The sequence below is a fragment of the Anopheles ziemanni genome, chromosome 3 (assembly GCF_943734765.1).
Source record: "Anopheles ziemanni chromosome 3, idAnoZiCoDA_A2_x.2, whole genome shotgun sequence".
NCBI lineage: Eukaryota > Metazoa > Arthropoda > Insecta > Diptera > Culicidae > Anopheles > Anopheles ziemanni.
This window is the reverse complement of record NC_080706.1, coordinates 91,784,861-91,807,845: the sequence shown is the minus strand read 5'-3', so window position 1 is coordinate 91,807,845 and position 22,985 is coordinate 91,784,861. Positions and strand designations below refer to the sequence as shown.

At 47.5% G+C, this 22,985-nt stretch overlaps 6 protein-coding genes across 6 annotated transcripts; 2 read left to right on the top strand and 4 right to left on the bottom strand.

Annotated features, from left to right (window-relative positions):
• The first annotated feature begins 1,921 nt into the window (after nt 1-1,921).
• LOC131287598 (uncharacterized) lies at nt 1,922-3,215 on the top strand. The gene is made up of 2 exons (XM_058316661.1): nt 1,922-2,176; nt 2,253-3,215. The coding sequence occupies exons 1-2, from the start codon at nt 1,986-1,988 to the stop codon at nt 3,148-3,150; spliced, it is 1,089 nt and encodes a 362-aa protein (XP_058172644.1). The 5' UTR covers nt 1,922-1,985; the 3' UTR covers nt 3,151-3,215.
• An 89-nt stretch (nt 3,216-3,304) lies between these two features.
• Nucleotides 3,305-4,732, bottom strand: LOC131288778 (dynein regulatory complex protein 10-like). The gene is made up of 4 exons (XM_058317954.1): nt 4,277-4,732; nt 3,928-4,220; nt 3,559-3,867; nt 3,305-3,488 (listed from the first exon to the last, which is right to left on the bottom strand). The coding sequence occupies exons 1-4, from the start codon at nt 4,730-4,732 to the stop codon at nt 3,305-3,307; spliced, it is 1,242 nt and encodes a 413-aa protein (XP_058173937.1).
• Nucleotides 4,733-4,958: 226 nt separating this feature from the next.
• On the bottom strand, nt 4,959-6,014 carry LOC131285821 (uncharacterized). The gene has a single exon (XM_058314675.1). It carries the CDS (start codon nt 6,012-6,014, stop codon nt 4,959-4,961), a length of 1,056 nt encoding a protein of 351 aa, XP_058170658.1.
• Nucleotides 6,015-6,299: 285 nt separating this feature from the next.
• On the top strand, nt 6,300-9,558 carry LOC131288960 (dynein regulatory complex subunit 2). The gene is made up of 4 exons (XM_058318144.1): nt 6,300-6,440; nt 6,508-6,760; nt 6,826-7,049; nt 8,488-9,558. Exons 1-4 carry the CDS (start codon nt 6,300-6,302, stop codon nt 9,556-9,558), a joined length of 1,689 nt encoding a protein of 562 aa, XP_058174127.1.
• Nucleotides 9,559-9,760: 202 nt separating this feature from the next.
• LOC131287827 (differentially expressed in FDCP 6-like) lies at nt 9,761-12,871 on the bottom strand. The gene is made up of 4 exons (XM_058316911.1): nt 12,494-12,871; nt 11,296-11,484; nt 9,964-11,217; nt 9,761-9,890 (listed from the first exon to the last, which is right to left on the bottom strand). The coding sequence occupies exons 1-4, from the start codon at nt 12,590-12,592 to the stop codon at nt 9,768-9,770; spliced, it is 1,665 nt and encodes a 554-aa protein (XP_058172894.1). The 5' UTR covers nt 12,593-12,871; the 3' UTR covers nt 9,761-9,767.
• Nucleotides 12,872-21,635: 8,764 nt separating this feature from the next.
• On the bottom strand, nt 21,636-22,434 carry LOC131288257 (large ribosomal subunit protein bL9m-like). Its single transcript, XM_058317375.1, has one exon. It carries the CDS (start codon nt 22,427-22,429, stop codon nt 21,650-21,652), a length of 780 nt encoding a protein of 259 aa, XP_058173358.1. The 5' UTR covers nt 22,430-22,434; the 3' UTR covers nt 21,636-21,649.
• Between the last annotated feature and the right edge of the window lie 551 nt (nt 22,435-22,985).

The window sequence follows — 22,985 nt, the reverse complement described above, 5'->3', positions numbered from 1 at the left end:
CTTTTTTTACGAATCATTGACTAAAGCATGAGAAGCCTCGAATCAAACCCTCAAAAGCCGCAACGTTCTGAGGGGCCATTTTATTTATTTGAAGAAAATACTATGCCTACAAAGGGCATAGTTTTAAACAGTATTCCTTAAAACGCATAGTAATTTTAAAATTAATTAAATAAATGAAAAGGATCAACTGTTTTTCATTCTGTTCAACGGTTGCATAAATTTAGCGTTTATTTTGTGATGCCATTGCATACATTCCGGGTGAATATTTATCTTTGTTTTAAGTATCTTGTTGAGGTTCGTGCGTTGGGAAATTTGACCGGTTCGACTTTAAAAAACGATTTTGAAAGTGGTTATTAGCATCAATTCTGAACAGTCTATGAACTAACAATATTCTAAAAGACTAAACAATTCATTACTGCTTCCTTTTTTAACCGTCACCCGTTCAACCAAACCTACATACGTAGACGTTCAACCGGACTACCCGGGTAGTCCATACATTTTGTATGGGAGACTCCGTTTTGCTGTACTTAAGACTTAATAACTTTTTATCTAGACGTCGGATCGATTTGAAATTTTCAGTGAAGATACTTGAGAGTGTTTCCCACAATGTTGTGTAGTTTTTATAACTTTAAAAATTCATTATTTATGTTAATTTGAGGTTCCAAAAAATGTCACCCTTCACATCTATGACCGAAACCTGTGTAGCTTCAACATTTTAGATAAGAGTTTGCATTTTCTGTATTTCAGTATACGTATCTTTGATCATTGAATCTTAATTACTTGAAATTTTCAGAAATTTATTAAATTTTTTTAAACATGTTTTAGAAATGTTCAAGTAGGATTGTTTCATTCGAAAACACGAATCCGATAATTTAAACATTTATGCCTTACGTTTAGGCATTAAAATCTTAGTCTAATATTAAACACAAGTATGCTACACATCATTTTGTTCAGAAAATGTGCGCCACAAACACGTTTATTAATCCGTTTCTAGTCGACTATGTGTGTGATTCAAAGTACAACAAAAGTTAAGTAAAAGTGAGCGTTATGGAAAAACTCAATTCTTTGAATAGATAAAACCGAACAGACTTATAGAAGAATTACTAGGAACAGCATTTCTGACGAAAAAAGAATTAAATAACGGACAAAACTTTGTTCTCAGTTGAAGCATGAAGATAGCATGAAGCGACTGAGAGTTTATTAATTTTTACAATATTTTATGCAATTTTCCAAAACATTTCAAGTAGTTAAGTATCTACGAGCAAATATATCAGTACTAAAATACAGAAAAAGCAAACTTCTATGTAAATTATATGAACTACACAGATAAATGGTTGTAGATGTGAATGGTGAATTTTTTTGGAACCTCAAATTAACATACTTAATGAATTTTTAAAATTATAAAAACTACACAATATTTTGGGAAACACCCTCAAGTATCTTCACTGAAAATTTCAAATCGATCCGACATCTAGATAAAAAGTTATTAAGTCTTAAGTACAGCAAAACGGAGTCTCCCATACAAAATGTATGGACTACCCGGGTAGTCCGGTTGAACGTTTGAGGGGTATCAACCGAAAAACGCAAATAAAAATTATTTAAATTCCTTGGAAAATTTTTTTTCTTTAGCAAAACGATCGAAAATGAATTTTTCTAGGTATTCTAAAAATTTCATGCCGATACGTCAATCCAATCATAAGTTAGAACAAAACAAAACTCCAAAAACTACCCGGGTAGGCGGTTGAACGGGTGACGGTTAATCAAATTTGGATTTTTTTTTACCGAAAGCTAAACAACTTCCTATGGGAAAGGTTGACTCATCCACCCAAATGTCACACAGGATCGTATTGACCAAACCTGATACTGACACCTTGTTTTCAAATCAAAACAAAGTTACGTGCGCTCTCGGATGGTGACTGTAAGGATTGTTTAGTTTGTTAGTGCAGCATATTTTATCCCATTTCCTTCGGCCCAGTCGCAAGCAAATGGCATCAATGATGCTTGGACAGCTGCTCCGCCGTCAAATAACTTCCGGCCGGGTCGCCTTCATCTCGCAGGCACGTCCCATCAATGTGGACAGTACGACGAAGCTCGGGTTTCCGTGCGCCTACTCCGACGAGGAAACGAAAAAGATTCTCAACACCCTGAACGAGCAGGACGTCGAAGAGCTGTACAAGTGAGTCCGATATCCGAACATAATTATATGAACAAGTTTAATCTGCCTCATTTTTCCAACTATCATTTCCATTTAGGTACAACATTTCAAAGTACCGGCTAAAAAAGATCGAAGGATGGCGCAAAAAGTTCGGTGCCTTTCTTTCGCTCGAGCAAGTGCTCGAGCTGGATGGGTTCGGTGTTACGGTGTTGAGAAAGTTTTACGATTCCATCGTGCACGGCCCAAAGGAGGACGCGGATGTGGCACCGAAGGCGATAAAGAAAGAGGTCAAATTCACCACTCCCGCCCTCAGCCCACAAGTGATTCCGAAGATAGGCAGCTGTGTGTCGGTGTACATTGGCCTCGACTATGTGACATGGGCCCGCTTTAAGTTGGATAAAGATCAACCTACCTCGCTGACCGGCTGGAACAGCTACAACATTAGCGACCGCAAGCTGCACATCAACGAGCTGATCCGAAACGTGTCCCAAATCAACCGGCTGATTCCGGAAGCCGATGTGTACGTGGTGGAAAATCCCCCGGTAGCGCAAGCCTCCGCAATGGGTTCGGCCGTGCAGACCAACATCAACGTGCAGCGGTCGCAGCTGATCGGCATGCTGATGCTTATGCTAGCCAACCGACCTTCCCCGTTGACCGGAAACGTAGAACATCCCACGGACGGAACGATCGGAAGCAATGTCTTCTTCCTTAAGCAATACCTGTCCGCCCGGCTGTTTGGAATATTTATCGGTAACGAACGGGTATCATCAGAGGACGTCATCCGGTCGCTAATGGAGAGACAGCTTGGTCCGAACGAGGAAGCACTCGAATCGATCCAGTCCCGTTTGGCCATTCCGTCCGGATTGAAGATTGTGTACGAGGAGAACGATCGCGCTGAACGTGAATTTCTAGGTCAATCACTGCTTCTTGGATTGACCTTCTTACGTTTGTGTATCTTCAAGTGTGAGGATAGTTTGAAGATTTTCCGACGCTAACAATAGTGCTGCGGAAAGCCCTGTGATAAATGCGCCCTAGTGAGTTAAATACACATATGGTATTATGAAAATTGTGAAATCTTTTTTGCCACTCAAACGCACAAACACATACGTGATTACAAAAATATCAATTGCGGTATCAAGGGACCAGATCTCACTTGCGCTTTCCCTTTCCCTTACGACCACGACCCTTGCCACGCATCTTACGCTTCCGCTCTGCAACCGAACGCCAGCATCTCTGAAGCACCTTTGCCGCACGATTCATCATAAACGCCTCGATCCGTTCCTCTTGCTCGCGAATCTCGATCTGGCGCTTTTCTTCCATCGCATCAAAGTATCTAAAACAAAATCAAACGATGTTACCAGATTGTCTTGCATGAATTTCCATGAGCCAACAGTAAGGATTACTTTTTCTCCTGTGGATCAAAGATGGTGCGCTTCCAACGGTCGTACTCCTGTTGGCGAGTGTTCAGTTTGGCCACCAGCTCCTTCAGCTCGTGCGTCCTTTCGCCGGCGTCCTTGTCGTACTTGTGCAACCACGACTGAAGCTGCTGGGTTAGTTTCAGTTTCTTCAGGCGGTTCGATTTTTCCACTGCCAAATCCTCCTGAAGCTGCTGCTGGTACGTTTTCATCGTACTGGCCGCTTCCTCTAGCAGATTATCGTATCGTTGATCACTCCGCTCGAAGTAGTGGAACATTTCCCGGTCGGAATCATTCCTACGGAGAAGGAAAAACGAGTAACCATGCGTTCCCTTTCGAAATCCTCGTCACCCTTACATGTACTTGATGATTTCCTCACGACTATTTTGGCCGAGCTCCTCCAGTTCCTTGGTGTACCGCTCGATCACGGCATACTTCTCCTGCACCGACTCCTCCAGCTTTTCCTTCTTCATCACCAGTATGTCCTCGATCTTGCGAATCTCCTTCTTGTTCCGCTCGTTGCGTGTCCACAAACGGTGCAGTATTTTCTCCTTGGCCAGATCTTTCTGAGCCGTCAGCTTCATCTTGTTGATGGTAAATTTACGGAATTCCCGAATGTTGGACAGGAAACGCCTGTACATCCCTGGAAGCTGAAGCAATTTCATGAAAGAAAGAAACATTTCAACGTGGTTTATCCAGGTCTTGCCTGCTTTACGTGGCCGGCGGTGGCCGCATGAAGTTCCTTCTTCGACAAAAGCGTAGCCAGTTCGATCAACTGTCCTCCCGGTAGCTTCAGCTGATCCACGTCGATATCGTTCTTCGTCATACCCGCGCCGGAGTTGGACGCAATGTATTGGCTCAAAAATTTGACCACATTCTTATCATCCTCCTCGAAGCAACCGTCCAACAGGGTCTCATTGTTGCAGATGATCGGCAGACAGAACAGCACCTCAAGCGTTTGGGTCATTTCGCCCAAGATGGTCCCGACTCGGCTGATCTGTATGTGGAATTCGACCTTCTGCAAACTCTCCGGATCGTACGAGTCGTACTCCTCCTCACCGTGGGCCATTATTTCGGACGTTATCTTCTCGACCATCGTCTTGACCGCGGCCACATCTTCCTCGGAATCTCCAGCACACACCGCCTCGAAGCTGTCGCCCATTTTTAGGAAAGTAAAAGGTATTCTGTATCAAATCTGTTTCGCTAAAGGTTTCAACAAACGACGCTTTCAAAATCGATCTATAGCAACCATGGAAACCATAGCAACCGTACTTGCGCAAATCAATTCCCACTGGTGTATGGATTTATATAAAAAGTATTCAACATTTTGTTTTGAATTCGTATGGATTTCAAAAATAATTTTGCATGTTTCATGTTCCGATGGGTTGTTACTTTCTTTTCTTTCCTTTACCTTTCTTGCCCTTCTTCGACTTTTTCGACCGTTTCACTTCAAGCGTGCGCTTCCAAGCCCGCTGTAGTACACGCACCGCATGCAGTTTCCTCATCTCTTCCACTTTTTCCTCGAAAGCAATCGCCTCAAATTCCCCAACTTGCTCTTTCAACTCCTGCAAACGCTCTTCTTGCGGTTTCAGGACCGTTTCCTTCCACTCCTCCAGTCCGGCCATCCGCTCCTCGAGCTCAAGCAACGACGGCATCGGTTCACCGATGAACTTGTCATACTTTTTAATCCACAGTTGCAGCTGCACGTGCAGCTTGGCAATCCGCTTCCGCTTCTGGTCGGACCGATCCAAACTAGCCTGGTATTCTGGTGTACTTTCAAACGGCGGGTGGCTTGATATTTCCTCTTGCAGACGTTGAATAACTCCATCACCGGAAAGCTTTATATCCACCAGCACTGCATTGGATGCGGACGTTTGATAATCCTTTTCTTGGCTGCTTTGAAGCTGAAGCTCCCGGCGTTGGGTTTGCCGTTCGGCTATTTTCCGTTTGTATTCCTCAATCTTGCGTTTTAGCGATTCCAGTTGAGTTTCTTGTAACATTATTAGCCGTGTCCATCGGAATGTTTCCTGCTCGGCACGATTTTTAATGACAACCGGAGGGCTTGGAGACCGTAGAAGGGATTTGTCGGCAACATGTTGTATTCTCTGTAGGATCTCCTGGAAAAATGGTGATGTTCCATCCTCCACACTGTCTGCTTTGCCTATTTTTCCTTCGAATTCCGTTAGAAGCTTCCTTAAATCTTCGTACGATGTTCTTTGGGATTCTAAAGCATCTCTGAATTTGTTCCAAAGATCTTTCTCATTTTCTTGTCCTTTACCGAAGTAAAACTCAACCCTACCGAGGGCTTCTAGATCTTTTAATAACTCCTCGAAAACCTCCTCAATCCGATGTTTCTGTAGAAAGAAGTCCAAATTCTCTCGGCCAGCTTTTTCTTCTGCCAAAAGATATTCCACCAACGATCCATCATCCGCGCACGACGCCATCGTTCAAGAAGACCCTCCTCCGATATGAGCAACTACAGAAAGTATCGGAGTTTGCGCACACTGCGATCGGTTTCCCCGGGAAACGCAATCGAAACTTCGGAGGGGTTGTTTTTCCGCGATAAACAAAGTCAGCCTACTTTGCGTTCAACAGACTAGATTAGCAAAACTTGACTGACACACCACCGGTATCGTGACCGCGTTGTCGTCCGCTTTAAAGTAGGTTATCAGATAAACAGACGTGTAAACTAATCGCCAAAAAACGCAAACAATAACGACGGCCTCAAAATGGGAAAGAAAAAGGGAGGAAATAAGAACAAGCTGGCCAAAATGTCCGAGGAGGAGCGCGCTCGGTATTTGCAACATCGAGCCGACATGGAGGAGGAAGCACGCCGTCGGAAGCAGCAGCTTATAGCGACGTTTATGAAGGTTGGTCCGAACGGCATCTCTTGGAACTTCTTGGGTAACTATCGGTAATGATTTTCTTTCACCACAGAACAAGCTGAAACGGGAGGATGCATTCGCCCGATTGAATCTGGCCAAAATCAACCAGGAGTGGCGCACGATACTGCGCAACATCAAGTGCAAGGAGCTGAAGGAGGAGGTGGAGGCGGTCGAGAAAACCTGCACCGAGTGCATCGAGAACAAGAATGCGGTCATCAAGCGGCTGCTGTGCGATCTGGACGAGTCGGAGGATCTCTACTCGACCATGCTGCACGCACATATGGAGCGGGTGGAGAAGATTATACGTAGGTTGTGGACGCAATTTCCCATTCGACGAGAGTGTTCCAACCCGGTTTGTTCTTTACCGCAGGGATCCACAATGATCGCGTTAACTTTCTCATGCAGCTGTACGAGCTGGACAAGCGGGAGCTGATCGAGAACTACGAGCGCGAGATGGATCTGTACAAGTCGAAGAAGTTCGGTCTACAGAAGGACCTGGAGTGTGTGTTCTACGGGTTGGTGGAAAAGGCCCGCACCGATCGGCTCCGGAACGACGAAGATCATATGCTGAAGAAGGACGAGCTAAAGAATTCGGTAACCAGTTCGTTGTACGATTTTCATCGTCTTGCTAGATTAACATTTATTTAACCCGAACGGAGAGGCGCGAAGAGGTGCTCGATGTGTGGATAAACTACACTAGAAGTACGAACAAGAAGTTAGAACATGGCGGAAGTGTCGACGTCCCAATCGTCACAGTTCGACTCAAACCGATCGGTCAGACACGTCACAAAGCGCATCGAATAATCACACTTGTCCTTAAGCCGGTTGTCCATGCCTAGCATCCGGAAGCATTCCTGTATCGAGTCGATGTAGAAGTCGCGCAACTCCCGCTCCCGGATGTCCTTCGTGATGACGTGCATCACCTTATGCTTCTCCGGGAACCCTTCCGCGTTGGTAGCCTTCAGCTCCTCGAAGAAACACTGCATCAGACAGGCACGATCACGCTCGAGTGATGAGTTTCCGCTGCGCGATCCATTGCCAGCGGTCGATTGTTGGGCGGGAGTGTTGTGGCCGAAGCTGCTGGAAAAATCTCCCCCAGTTCCTCCACCACCCATCGGTGGCCCCTGGCCGCCGGAGTAGTACTGGCGCTTGCGACGCTGGTGCTGCTGTCTCTCGTAGTCACGCATCATCATCATGTTGTCATCGTCGTACCGATCACGTTGACCCCGATCCTGGGATGGCTCCATCCTTGGACGTCCATTGCGTCCCTCACCGTTGCGTTGGCCTCTACCGTCCATCTGCCTCCGCTCGGTACCCTCTTCCGGACGGCCCATCCTTCGATCGCCCGCATTGGACTGGCTAGACCTACGCCTGTTGCCAGACATCTTACCACCCTCCCCCATCCTATGCTGTTCCTCGCTCGAGTCGTCCGTGTACGATGAGTCATAGTTCGGATATTCATCGCTCGAACGATTCTCACCCCCGTTCGTTATCTTGTTCAGGCACGTCTGTACGATCCGCTTGACATCCTCGGTGCTTGGACCTTCACTCGTGCGACACCGAAGTCCTTCCACTGGACGCAGCGAGCCGGCCAGAAACATCAGCAAAATCACTCCACCGACCACTACCGTAGCTGCCCCCCTCTTCCAGGTCATCACTTCGGCTGTTAGAACGACTTCGACATTCCGCTTCGCACGTTATCCCACCGTGAACTGGTTGAACTACAAGAATCCGATTCACTACACTCTGGCCCCTGGACGGTGATGGTGTGAGTTTATATAGACCGCCGTTTAATCCACCGGTTGATGGACAGACGCGGACGAATTGTAGCTGTCAGAATCAACAACAATAGGCCTATTTGCTCGAACCGGAGCCCGGTGAGAGATCATCAGCAAATCTGACACGTTAATTGACTGTGACCTCCGCGGTGGCTGCTTACATATCGTAAACGATATGACCACTCCACCATGATCCATTGAATGGCTCTTGGAAGCTTTGCAACCAACATTAATTTTTGTTTCCCTTCATTTAGATGATACTGAAGCTGGAAATGATCACCAAAGAGCGCGAGCGGGAAATGGAACGCCTGTGGAAGGAGTTCCAGCGGGTGCTGAATCTGTACCTGCGCAACACCGAGGAGTACCGGAACGAGTACAACACGCTGCGCGATCAGGACTCGAGCGATACGAAAAACATTCAGGACCACTACGCCGAGGTGGCCCGGCTGAGCGATCAGATTGCCGACTTGCGGCTCAAGCTGGCCACCCTCAAGGAGGAGCACGAGTTCAACATGAAGCAGATGCAAAAGAGCAAAGCGGAACTGCAGCTGCGGGTGCAGAACCTCAAGCAGGAGATGGAGGTGGGCAGTCGGCTCGACCAGGAGCAGCTGAAGACGCTCGCCGTGTACAGTAACGATGCGATCAAGCACCTCCAGGGGGTGCTAAAGAAGGTTAAATCCATCTTCCAGATAGCGACATTTTGCAAAAAGTATGAAACGGAATCGGAAGACCTGCTGCCGTTTGTGCAAAGCTCCCTAGGGAAGGCTCCTCCAAGAGCGGTTCCCTCGTCTTCCGGGGGTTCCGAGGCGACGAGCGAGCACGGTGAGGCTACATCGGAACCGGATGGCACAGTGGCCCTCATCGATGGTACGATGGAAAGCTTCAAGCGGGAGGTGTTCGATACGGCGGAACTGTTCGAAAACTTCTGGATGCGCTTCAATAAGGCACGCATCGATGTGGCCTGTTTGCGCGAAGAGAAGCAGCAGCTCATCGAGCGAAATGAGCAGCTAAAGGGGCACCTGAAGGACTACCTCATTACGGTCAACATGAACAGCGGAGGCCCGGTGGAAACGCACGAGGATCTCCTAACGAAGCGCCCAACGTCGATGAAGATCGAGAAGCTGGTACGCATCGACGAGCAGGTGATCGTGGATGACCGTGGCCTCGGTGCCAACCGGAAGGCCGTCCGGTTCCGCTCCAACGGACAACGGCGCCCCGTCACCTGCATCGAGGGTAACCTCAGCAACGCGATCCGCAACGATCGGCTTCTGGGCGTTCGGGCGAAGACATCGGATATTTACTCGATGGTACAGAATACGGCCTAGCGAGCGGGCGGACGGTTTCCTCTTCTTTTAGTTCCGGGTTTATTGCATGCTTAGGCGCTAGCTGTGGAGTGGTTAGTTCTTAAAAGTACTCAATACGTATATAACACAAATAAAACATAGGCAAGTAACGCGTACGTGTGGTGTTAATAAGTTACATTGGCGTGTGTAGGTCTGTGTGTCCACTCGGGGAATCGAACGGAGCGGGTCATCTAGCTAAACCTATGAGATGATCGGGTACCGGCCACCAGGACGGGCCTATCTGCCGCCACGAAGGATTGCGTCCGGCGGATCATGAACTCGCCAGCACTGGTACGATAAGTGGGAGACATGGCCTGCAAGAGAACACAAGGAAACGGATCGTTAATCCTCTGGCTAGCGAATGGGAGTCCTCCCGTACGCCCTCACCTGTAATTTTGCCTCAACGATACCCTTATTGTCTTCGGACAGTTGAATTTTCTGCCGCGCCAGTTTGAGTTCCCGATCCAACCGCTTCCGTTCCTCCTCCAGCTGGCGCAGCATGCTTTCCGCTTCGAGCAGTTTCTCCTCGTTCTCCTGCTGCCGGTACTCGAACTCGATACGCTTCTGGCGCTCCTGCTCCAGCAGGCTCTTCTGTTCGGCCTGCAGCTGCTCCAGCTCCTCCCGCTTTTCCCATTCCTCCGCCAGCACACGCGCCTGCAGTGCGCGGACAATCTCTTCGTCCCGTTTGGCCTGAATTTCATCCTCCAGCATCTTCTCGAGGCACAACTTTACGTCCTCGAGTTCGGCCACGCGCCGCGAATCCTCCCGGGCGACCGCTTCGTACTGCCGTGCCTGCGATTCCGCCGCCAAGCGGGCCAACTTTTCCTGCTCCAGCTGGACGTGTGTTTCTTCGAGCTTCTTCAGATGCTGGCTGCGCAGTTGCTCCTCCTCCCGCCGACGCCGTTGCTCCGTCTCACGCTGCTGCTTGCGCCGGTTCACCGTATCCCGCTGGAACCCTTCCCGTCCGGTCGAGTACGTGATGGCCAGCTGGAGGGCGGCGATCCACTGTAGGCGTGTCTTGTGGTCCAACGTGCCCAACTCGTACGTCCGATCGCCCGACACCAGTGTGAACCGTTGCACCTTCTCCTGCTTGCCGGAGCTCGAGTGGCTCGGCTTCACCATAAACTTCGAGTCGAGCACGATCGTGCCACAGACGTCCCGATCGGTTGGATGCTTGTAGTAAGCCAGCTCGCACGGTTGAAGCACGAAAAAGTACTCCCGGAACGTCGGCAGGAGGTACCCGCGCCGGAACAGATAGCCCTTCTTGATCACGTCCTCAATCAACGTCTGATACATATCGCCCACCGCCTCGCAGATCGACTCCCGGTAGTCGTTCACCTTGTCGTAGTTCTTGAACCGCAGCATCTCCAGCAGCTCCCCAAACTCGAGCGATTCGTCCGACGTGCGGAGATAGTCGTACTTCCCGTCGCCATCGTAGTTCAGTCCGAGCGAGTTCAGCAGATGCTTGATGATGATCAGCGCCTCCAGCGGGTGGATCTTCACCGTGAACACGTCCGGATCGTTCGGGTCGCTGGAGAGGTCGGCGACGAGGCAGAAAATCCGGAACAACTGATAGATGGCCTCCTCCGTGTAATACTCATCGTTCGTGAGGAAGTTCATCCGACAGACCAGCCAACAAACCTACGTCCAAAAACAGAAAACGAATGGCGTCATATTTCATTATCATTATTTTACCAAAAAACAAAACCAATCACTTACCTCATCGATTTTGGTTTCATAGTTTCGCAACGCCGCCAGCGGCAAATCGTTCGAAACGCTCGCAAACACTTCCTGCGCCAGATAGTACCGGTAGTGCTCGAAATTTAGTGTGGCCGTCGAGCGGAAGTGATCTAAGCCGCGCTCCACACCGTACAGATCCAGCAGTGTGGCAATGTTGGCCGTTAACACCTGCGGGGGAGGGCGGAGAGGAAAAGCAAACGTCGAACAGGTTTTTTGAGTAGGAAAAAAAGAATAAATGATATAAAAAGTAGTCTAAGACAAAATAATTGCTAGGGAGCTTCAAAATAAAAGTCGCCCAATAAAATGGTATGCTCTATTAACACTTCCTTACGGGGACCACGAGTCGGTTCATTGCTAATTAAATCGTTTTCACACTTTAAACATTCGAAAAAAAGAACGGTAGTAAAAGCTTCCTACAACGATCGAAGCCCCTATTACGGAATATTTATAACCGTTACCGGAAACTCCATCTAGATCAATTTACGAAGTAATAAAAAGTAATTGGTAGTAATAACTTTCAAAAATTATAACGAAAAGAATCTTAGTGTTCGTATCTGAATAGAGCTTGTTTCTTACTTACTACGGAAGTAAAAGGCATTCTTGTAAATGAGTCAACGATTCACTCAAAACTGCTCAACTTAAAAGGCTCATATTTGATTCATCCAAATTATCTTTAGTATGTACACTTTAGAAGTTTTCAGTCATGGTTTCTAGTCGTTCAACAATGTTCGCATGTATTACACCACCACTTTCTAAAACATGTGGACTGTTTTATTATTTTTGTTTGTCAGCTTTCTTTTATTACACACCAATATTATTTCTCTAAAATCATCAGATTTTTTTGTTTGTTAAATCTTCCAAAGATATTGCTTTTGTGCCTCATTTATGCTTTGCTAAAATAAAATTTTATAATTTTTACATTTTATATTTATTGATTACAAAAAACTCATACGAAATGTTCCAACTGTAAAACGCATATTTGAAGATGATCATAGATGAAAAAGCTACTTTATACACCTTATGAAAAATTCGGTAACACATGATTTAATTTAAGAGAACGAACAGAGTTAATCCTGATCCATAAATGGTTGGTACATTTTACTTATATCAAATACACTATAGTACAACTAAAAAAACATTGTCTCTAGTTCTTTGGCAAAACAGTGCGATTTCTTACCTTCAGTTTGGACTTGCTCACGAAACAATCTCGGTTCTGCTGCAACGCGTTGAACGCATGGCAAATGCTGTTGGTAACGTTCTTCAACAGTGTTGCCATTTTGATCCTGATTCTTTGGAATCTGTTCTTTGATTTGAAGCTCTTTCCTTAACCTGGTAGTTCGAGACACTCTGTTTACTAGCTGAGTTTAAATGGTAGACACTCGTTCACTCGACACAAAACACCAAACTTCACGGGTCGGTAGACCGTCTATTAGACCAGCGACACTTGACAATCAACTGTGCACCTATCACCCGGTTCAAAAGTACGCTCCACGCACACGGAACTGGCGACTCACTTGCGACACCAAACACCGAACGGCACGTCAGAGTTGTCCTGCGAGAGTGGCCGGTGGTACATGATGGTGAATCTACCAGCTCATCCCGGTCTGGTCGCGTGCAGGCTTGCACTGTGGTGGGGCGTCCGAAGATCGACTCCGACGGTGGTATCGACGGGAGATTAAGTTATTCTTCGGTGGGGACGTCGCGGCGTTCACCACTCGGCAGCAGAATTTCACAACGAACGAACGTGCTGGCAACGTGGCGCCGGCAATAATACATTTGGCAAGCACTCGTTCCCCCGTCTCCCTTTTCGGTGCGCGAATCGTCTTCACTTTCAGCTGGGGGAAGAAAAAAGGCAAAACAATCACAAGAGTCTGTGAATGAAGAATGAATTAAGAATGAAGAAATAATGATGATAAATGTTGGACGCTTTAGCGCATCGTTTTTTCCCATACGATGTAGGAGTATTTTCGCAACGCATATGCCGAGGTAAGGTGCTACATTAAACGCTATCAACAGCATCAGTGTGTTCTCCCCCTATCCCCATGTCCACCCCCAATGGCCAATGAACATACTTAAAGGGCATGCCCAACGTTTTCCCAGCATTCAGTAGCCTGGAAAAAGCTGACTATGTATAATTTTCCTCGTGTCGAGTGAGTCGTTAGTTATGTGTTATCTCTTAGCGCGGCCTTTCTTTCAGCGTATGTGAATGATGTCATAGGAGTTCCCCACCTCAACCCTTCGTGGACGTGGACAGGGCAATTTGAACGCCAAAACAAAGTCTATCGGGGCGCTTGATCACGCACGTTTCACTGATTGCAACAAAGCAGTACAAGATCGCGCGGTTTGGCGATGTGACGCATACAACAAGTGACGCCAAGGTAAGGGAATTCTATGCCTCGTTTTGGCTTGGTATAAATTCAGCTGTTAATTTGACTCAATTTAGTCACTCACTCTATAGCAAGGATTCATTACAGCGTTTTACATCTCAGTTAGCAATCCCGGTAGTGTACGTAGAACATTAAACCTACTGTAAAGTAATTGATGTTGAATCGTCCCTCCAAATGGCAACACAAACGGGTCAAGTAGACAATTCGTCACTTTCTAGAATCTACCGCAATGTTTGCTAGCGGTTGAATGTTTGTAATAGAGAAGACCAGTTGAGGGGTACAGGATAAGGTAGGCTATGATCGCTTTTTCGCATCACGAAACGAGCGCGAATCACAAAGAATTTCCCCTACTTTTACCTGCACCCCTCGATTGGTCGTGTCTACTACAAACATCCATGGGACAACTATCATTTTGGTAGATCCTAGAAAGCGACGAATTGTCTACTTGTCCGGTTTGTGTTGCCATTTGGAGATTTGACGATTCAACATCAAATACTTTATAGTAGGCTAGCATTGTTGGATGTTCTACGTGCACTACAGGGTTTGCTAACTGGGATGTAAAACGCTGGAATCCTACAATGTGGGACGGTTAACACAACTACAATGTAGTTGCCAATTAAACCTTCCTTACGGTCATGATTCCATAAACCTGCTCCAAATGCCATTAAGAGCCATTGCACAATAACCCAACTTCAATCTGACCCGATACATCTCTCTGCTCCAGATGAAGCCTGTCGATGAATCATTCGATCGCATAAGCTACCCAGTTCTAGCTGGACACTGGTCGATCTCGATTGCCTTTCTCTCCTTTTCCAGCCATCCAGATCGCTAGCTCGCCGAAGCTCCGGCAGGTTCCTCCGGCGGCGGCTCTGCTCCTGGTTTGATTTTGTCACACTGATTAGTGTCTCGCCGATTCAAGCAAGCCGAAACCAAACCCGACCATATTAGGGATGGTACACACCGGTTCTACAAGAGCGCGGTACTGGCCACTCTAACGGTCGGCGTTTAATTGCCGAGACGGATCGCGGGGTGATCCGATCCCACGCACCGGGGGAAGTATAACATCGAGGTGAAATTAGCGCACAGGAAAGCTAAATCGCAAATCTGTGATTGTGCAAGAAGGTGTGGCCCGGGGTTTACAGCTGCAGGGATGATTACTTTTCGTGTCGCCAAGGAGATTGACCACCGCAACGGTCCACACCCAGGTGCTATCCGAAAGTGGTTCTTTTTGGAAAGACAACTTTTCTTCCAAACTGATCGGATGAAAGAATCAACAACAACAAAAAATCGTCCCATTCCGGTGGTCCCCACGTGGGAACCGTGACCGACGGTGGCCAATAATGGCGATGGCGACAAGCCTGGTGGACCTATCAATTCATTATTATTTGAATGTTTTCCAACAGTCATCATCAACAAGACATTTTGGGGTTGTCCATAAAACGTTCGGTTCCATTTTATCGCCGATCCCGAAGAAAGTTGCGAGTGTGGGCGACTCCTCTCTCACGTTCGGTGTTCGATCGATTGACGATCAATTTCTTAACCGGCCATTTCCAATTGTAGTGAATGTCCCCAATTTGTTGGGGCCTGTTTTTACTTGGCTAAGCGCTCAACCTCATGGAGTTCCCCCAGTATTGATACGGCAAGGCCTATCGATGCCATAATAAGTTCATTTGCGTCGAACTGAACGAGACGTGACTTTTTGCCGGTGAACCAGATCTGTCCGAGAGAGGCCAAACGGTATCGAACCCGAGGGCACCATGTACGGAAACGTGGACATGTTTCACCAAAGATGCGACGCTACGGTGGACGTTAATCCGCTCCAAAACTCATCCTCTAACGGGATTTAGAGTGACACACTCGGTAGGCAAGCAAGGAGGACCTTGAATGGCTCCGGACGTGTCCGTTTGTTTCAGGTTACGGATTATGTATATTTGGCACAACGTTCACCTTGAACATCGTGCGACGATCGATCCTTCCTTATTTACGTTTTCTCTTTCAAAACAAAAAAATACCTCCATTTTATGGCAAACGAGAAGCCTGAAATTAATTTGTTAACGTGCCATATTCGCATTTTTTAATTACTCAACACAAGACACCACTTTAGTTGATGTTTTAATCCCCCCCATTACACCTTTGTCGATAAAGCATCAATAAAGCTCGCTGGCCGTACGGACGGTTCCGTAATTCGCCATCGCGCAACAATCGGCGCCCGCCAACCACTTGCCCGAAGCGAACGTAAACAAGTTGCCATTTTTAATGCCATTTGCTTAAACGATCTCATCAAATCAAGCCATTAGCATACGGAGAGAGAGACAAGTCAGAGGCAGAGGCAAAACCAAACAAAAAAAAGAAGTCCTACCGTTGTTGGTTTTAGCACAACCGCGCACCTTGTCCTTGTGCACCTGAAGCCCCGAGCCGCCCGGACACTCGTCTTCACGGGATCGCTCTGGGACGGCTGCACTTGCCACTCTCGTGCCACTAATAAGAAAAACAAACCTCACCGGGCTCAGAACAGAACGGCCTAATCCAATGGCCCCGGGGAGGCTGCCGATCCAAATATGGACATAGTTTTAACCAAACTTCTGAGTTCTGTCGGCGGCGTTTGGCAAACGACATCACACGAGTCGTCGCCGCCGCCACCATCGGACCAGGCGGACCAAGGGGGGGTTGTCATAAACAATAAATCCCCGCCGAACATGGCGACTCGGATCCGGCGGTGCAAACTTGCCGTCCAGAACATCATCGTAAACTTAATCCGACCGTCCGTCCGTCCGACGAGTCGGGAAGAACGAGAATTAAATGATCTCCAATCTCGCCGATCGAGTGCCGCCACGCTCGAAGCGTGTGTCCGGTCCGATGTATTCAAATGATCTGGCAATTCCCATTCCGAACGGGTCGACTTCCTTGTTGGAAAACTCGCGCGGCGTCCATATCTAAAGCGTCGCTGCAATTATAAAACGATCCAGATTTGAGGTTAATATGTGCCCGCTTGTAGGTCCCCCCTCTGGCGTTCCAAAAGCGGCCATGCTGGTCGCCTAAAGTGCCCGCCGTCTTGGTAGAGAAAAATGACGAGTTCTAACCGCCGACCGGTTTTCCAACGCCAAGTTCTGGCTCGGCGTGGCGTAGGTGTGCGCTCGCGATCATTTGCGTAGTTTTGGTTTATGCTTTCTCGCACGCTGTCCGCAATGGCAATGACCGGAAGCGACGTGGGGGATGGTGACTGATGAGTTCCAATATTTGTGGCTCCAAGATACGCCCAACCAAACGTCGGTCGAAAAGCTGACCAAGTGCCCAAAAATGGTTAACTCATCGAAAGAGTTGGCTGTATTCGTGGTTCCCGCCGAAAAGGGCCCACCGAAAAAACCTTCGAAACCCTTTTCGGAGTTCCGGAGTTCTGTCGCAAAACGTAGCCGCTCGTACGGGCGATGGCCAAGGACGGCATTCCCTTGGTTGAACTTCGTTCGACGCCGACGCCATTCTCAACGTCGACGTCGATGATGACGATGATGATGCGCGACACATCAATGTAAACAAACGATCTTCCGTACTTTGCCACAAATAACTTCCACCACCGGTCTGACCTTGACCGTCGTCGTTGTGGCGCCCCTACGAGCCGCCAGCGACCAGGGGTTGGCGAACGAGTTTTATGCCCAAATATGCTTGCACACTTGTCACCACCGACATCCACCAGGCGTCCACCCTCGCGTCTCTCGCCTTTTTTTATTGCGGGAGTAAGTATGATCATTATGACTTCCACCGACTTCCTCCCATGCCTCCTCAAATCTCACGCACCCAAGAGATTGGGGCGGACTTGAGCAGCGTGTGACAAAAACAAACCGTCTCCGGGGGAAGGAAAGCGACCGCGCGGGAGGGTTCCGGAGATAAATTGCTCGATCACGAAGTGTCGTGGCCAACATAAACCGATCGTGGCCAACAGTATTCAGGCGCCACTTTATGACACAGCGCGTGCCCAAGGAAGGTCCCCCGGAACCCGTTCGTTCCTGGCGCCGGAGTGAACTCTCTCTCTCTCTCTTGCTCGCGTGGTGACAACACACAATATGTTAGTGGTAAGTAAGTACCTTGATCTTCACATTCAATGTAACCGATACGGCGGTCCGGATTCGAGAGTCAACTCCAACTGCACCGTCTTTGTTGCGGTGCACGAGATGGGAAGCACACACACACACATTGCATAGGTGTGTGCATGTGCATACGGTATGACCGCTGGAGCATATGATCAAGTGATCTGTGAGGTGCACACAAGGCCGCGCAGGGAATTATGCAAATGAAATGGTAAAGAATTGTGTCGGCGAGTTAAAGACACGCTAATAACTTCTCGATGTTTTACTACAGTTGAATCTCCGATGGTAAAGACAAAAGCGAGTGGTTCATAGCTGCGGTCATGTTCTGGTTTTGGTTTGGGAATTGGTACAGGGAGTAAATTGCTAGTTGAGACCTACCATTTCAATCCCTCCAGAATTATTGAAAACATTATTTCTTGACGCAATTTTTCGATGAAGTAATTTCAAAACAAAAACTGGACCATTCCATTGAGACTTTGAATAATGCTATTCAACAATGATCAACAGTGATTGCATGAACAGAAATTTTGGATCAGATATTGCGAAAGTTCGCCAAGTACATAGGTAGGAGTTTTCTAGACTTGGTGGAGGTCTATAGACAGTCCGTCCTTCATGCAGATAAACTATCTAATCACCTTTCGTGCAAAGGTACAAAACTTCATCAAATACTTGACCGACTTGGTGTGAACAATCTCCTTCACGCCTTATCTTAATCAAAACACTGATTATAATTGAGCTCCTCCGAACCTAACTCTGTGGTGAAGGGGGCTCTAACCTAACCATGTAGTTTGCAAATACACACACAAGAAGAAAAAAAAACTTGATGATATGGTGATTGAAGCCGACAGTATCTACGCCAGGAAGTGCCAGAAGTAAGGAAGGCATTATCATCACCTCCTGGGACTCCCCGTTGCGTCAATCACCCGCCAGAACCAGCTGATAATTGAATAATTATTTGACACGAGCAGATACCGCGCCATCAACTTAAGTGACCTGCGCACACCTGCCTCAGGGACAAGTGGAACAGTAGAGGTGGAGGGAGGTATATCTCTTCGCCATCAACAAATTTCCTTCCTTCTCGCCGTTTACGTGCCCCATTAACCTCCTCCGACGGGGGGAGGGGACGGCGTTCCTCAGATCATAAACCATGTTCCAAATTAGGTAATCGACCGCTGTGCCAAACAGCAACAACAACAACGGCTTTTTTCAGCTGATCACGGTGCGCCTAGTCATCACCGTTTGGCTAGACCAAACCGGCCATCAAAGACCAGGTAGTATCGGGCGTTCCAAACATATGATACTGGAGTTCGTCGGGTCGCACTCTACCTGGCTTGCATTCGAGCAGGATATATCAAACCATTTTCCTCGGGTTTTTTTTTCTATAAACTCACTTGATTCTGAGGCACGGAGTTGTTTGGCAGACTATTTAGATCCGCTATATCTCCTGCGGCTAGGACATGCTCCGTGGCCTCTGGATGAAAGGTGCTGTGTGGATGCGAAATTTATAACTCTGCGCTCGATCAAGTGGCGGATGAAGAAGGAAGTGTTTAAGCCTACACACACCCGACCAGCAGACAAACAACAAAGGCAAAGACCCCCACCAGAGAGGGACCCTGCGAAAGACCTTCGCGACGGAACCGGTGGAGAAACGGAGAAGAAGAAAAAACAAACCCAATCGAGTCCCAAAATGCCTAGCTCTGCCTGCCCCTAAAGGCATGAATCATGCTCACGTGCGTGCCGAGTGGTATCCAAGGGTGGAATGGAGTGGAGAGAGACAGCGAGAGGTGCACAAAGTCACAGTGGGGGTCTCCTGCGGACCGGAGGTGCCTCACGAAACTCACCGCAACCTGCGCACGTTCTTGTTATGACAGAGGTGACATTCAGGGGTGTTGTGACAGCGCCAGGCGCCATCTACCGAGCGGCCACTAGCCGCGATCGTTCCGCGATCATTTGGGTGAAGTTTTATAGTCGCCCCGCGCTGGACTTGGATTTTGTTGGCAACGGTTTGGAAGGTGAAACATTCCATTCCGCCTTAAGATAGTGTCGTCGTCGTCGTCGTCGCCAACGTCTACGGCCGTTTGCCTTCCTTCGCACCGTTCGCGAACGAACCTCGCCAACCGTGAGTGTCACGGACGGTCACGATCGGTATTTCTTTGGATGAATGAACTCATTGACCGCAGTCGATACCTATTTTTTCCTTAGTGGTTGCAGTCGCGAGGGTTTTCTGTTTTTTTTTCTGTCCCCCACAGAATCGATCTGTATTGGATCGGAATTTCTATACGATCGCACGATCAATCCCTCTGTCGGAGGAGAAATATATAGCATCAAAGGGTCAGCCAAAGGTTTGGAATTCCAAGGCTCCCCAAGAGATCACCTTCCATCAGTCCAAGTCCTAATGAAAGATGACATTTATTTCGAGATAGATACTTTTCACCCCTTCTTTCAGACATGCTACCCAAACCCACACTAACCCCTGCTCCACCCCTCTAATGAGCTCGATTACATTAAGAGTAAGGACATATAATTTCGTTTAATGGAGATCCGAGGAGAAAACCACTATAATTCGATCCTTCCATCGTTTAGCTTCGTTGTTTGTTCGCCCCATTTCGATATAAACGGGGTCAATCAAGGTCGCCGGGAAAGGAAAAGACCCCGGGAGAAAACTTCACCCTCCCTGGCATGTAGAATTCACCGCAGGTAATGATCCTCCGATGCCTAATGAGTGGAAGGCGAAGAAGCAACGCGTGTAGGAGCCCTTTTTTTACAGACCCGAGCGCGGAACGCCTTAATTGACATCCTCGCGCAATTACTGGGTGCACGCGAAAATGGCCGGGCTCGTTGGCGCATTACTTAAAGGATGCCACAATCAGTTAATCGGTCTAGCAGAAACACGCATGCCTTGTAATCGGATTATTTGGGTGCCCGACAGGGATGCCGGATGCGTGCACGGACAGGGATGGAATGAAACGCCGGTACTAATTACGACATTCCTCGAGCCCGCCAGATGCCAGCTTGAGCCCTTTTTGTGCCGATGCCGGATGTTTACTTTCTGTCGGTGAATTCGCAGGGATGAGAGGCAAAACAACCACATCTGCTCCCCATTGCGGTGATTGCGTTCCAACCAAGCTCTTCGCCCTTGAAAGGAACTACCAAGGGCTGACAGATTTACGCACCGGCACTGGATGACGATCCTTTGTTTTAGAACTGGGTAGAGTCTGTGTCCAAATGTGACCTCAATCTCGCTCGATGAGCTGCAAAAGTGATTAATTCATTAAACGATCCTCGAGAAGATGTTCCCCATGCCGATCGCCTGTACGCTTCGTCTCGTCGTCTGGAGCGAATAAATCAACGCCGATCTCCCTTCATGCCTTGCTTGATATCGATTGCCCACCGAGCCGGGGCTATTGGACATCGATTTTCCTGTTTGCCTTGTCCTGACTCCTGGTCGCGACGACGAGTAGTGGCCGAGGCATAAGTAGCGGATCCATGGCGGTTCGACGTATCGCGTCGCACTATCTCGACAGTGGCGAGCCTTAGTACACTCGATCGAACCCCGGAAAGCTCTCGAATGTTACGTCGAACCGATTTCCGCAAACCGCTGAAGTGGAAGTAGGAACACATCGATTATTGAGTGCGAACGGATGCTAAAATTCCGGCTGTCATCGGCCACATCGGCAACGACATACCCCGCCTGAGGCAGTGATTCTCAACCTATTTCTGTGACTCTTTTACATTGCGCCTTGAAGAAATGTTAGTCAAAACTAACAAATGATATTCACTGGTTGACTATGAATCCTACTGAAGGTAATATTTATTCTAGCATTTTACAAATGACCGAGAAAAAAATGCCATTGCACCCTTCATTTACTTTTCCACATTTTTCAGGTTATCTTCAGGCTGCGCAGGAGTACTGTTGTTGCCAAACAGTGGCTCAGAATCCAGTTTCCAATGCTCAAAGACGTACGGTAGACGATCGCTAGGTTCTGTGCTCCAGTGATGTATCCTGCAGTGCACGCGAGCCTTCTCCAAATTGTTGGTCGTGATGGTGCAGTAGAATTCCTTGTTTTGTTTTAAAAGGTCTGGTCCTGTGATAGGCGTTTCCGGTAAAGTGATTGCGTGCTCCGGAACGTAATATCCAGCCTTCCGAAGAGAAGCTTTAATATGCCACGGTTCAATTTTCCACGGATGATCCTTGTTCATGACGACAGCCAGAATCAAGCTTTCTAGTTTGTTCACGGTCCTCTGGGCGTAGGTGGAACTGTGCACTTCTTTTACCTTTGCATCCTTCACGGTAGCATACTTCGCTACACTTTCCGGTGTTTTGTACACTGCTAGACCGGGCAGAAGCAGTTTGTTGTAGGCAATGTTTGGCTTCAGTGATACTACATCCCCTTTCGATCCAACGCCCTCGACGAACGTAGTCAATACAACCTCTAGGATCGGTTTCTTCGCTATCGTCGTGTCCTCGACCAAGTCGTACACGTAGTGTTTGCCACGTAGTTTTCCCGGTTTTTGGGTTTTCTTGTACAGGTACGGTGGAAAGCGACGCTTAAGCACGAAGGTGTTTCGTGTCGATTGGAGAAGACATGATCCAACGGGGCAGACAGATGATACCGCTAAAGCCTTCACAATGTTCACCAACATTTTGCGGAGAATGTGGCGAATACGCTGTTTCGTATACGAAGATGTTTGCACGCGTTCAATGTTTACACTTTCTTCACATGCAACTCGTATTGGACATTTCGAGTTCGATTGTCGTTGGTTTCTGAACCACAAAGCAATAAACGTCATTACCATGGCAACGTGAAATGTTTCATTAAGGACATCCAGCTTCACAAAGCAATCTATTCGATGTAGCAATTATCAAAATAGTTCTAGTTTGTAGCTTTTTTTACATATCAAATTAAATTACATTATATCGATGCAAGTAGTTACATGCAGATAGAAATTTAGTATAGAAAAATACTTTACAGATTTGTAACATCGGACTGAGAAGATTTCGAATCACTGCGCAAGGAAGTAATCTTGTTCGTCGTGTTAATTTTTTTCTCTCTTTTTTGTGTGATTTAATTCCTTCAATATGCAGTTTTATTTTTTCTTTTACCTGCCCGGGTCCTGCTTTTCAATACTTTGTATGGAGAGGGTTATGTTTTTTCTGTTTCTTCGTTTTTTCCCATTGCATTCGCTTGTCTAGACGACA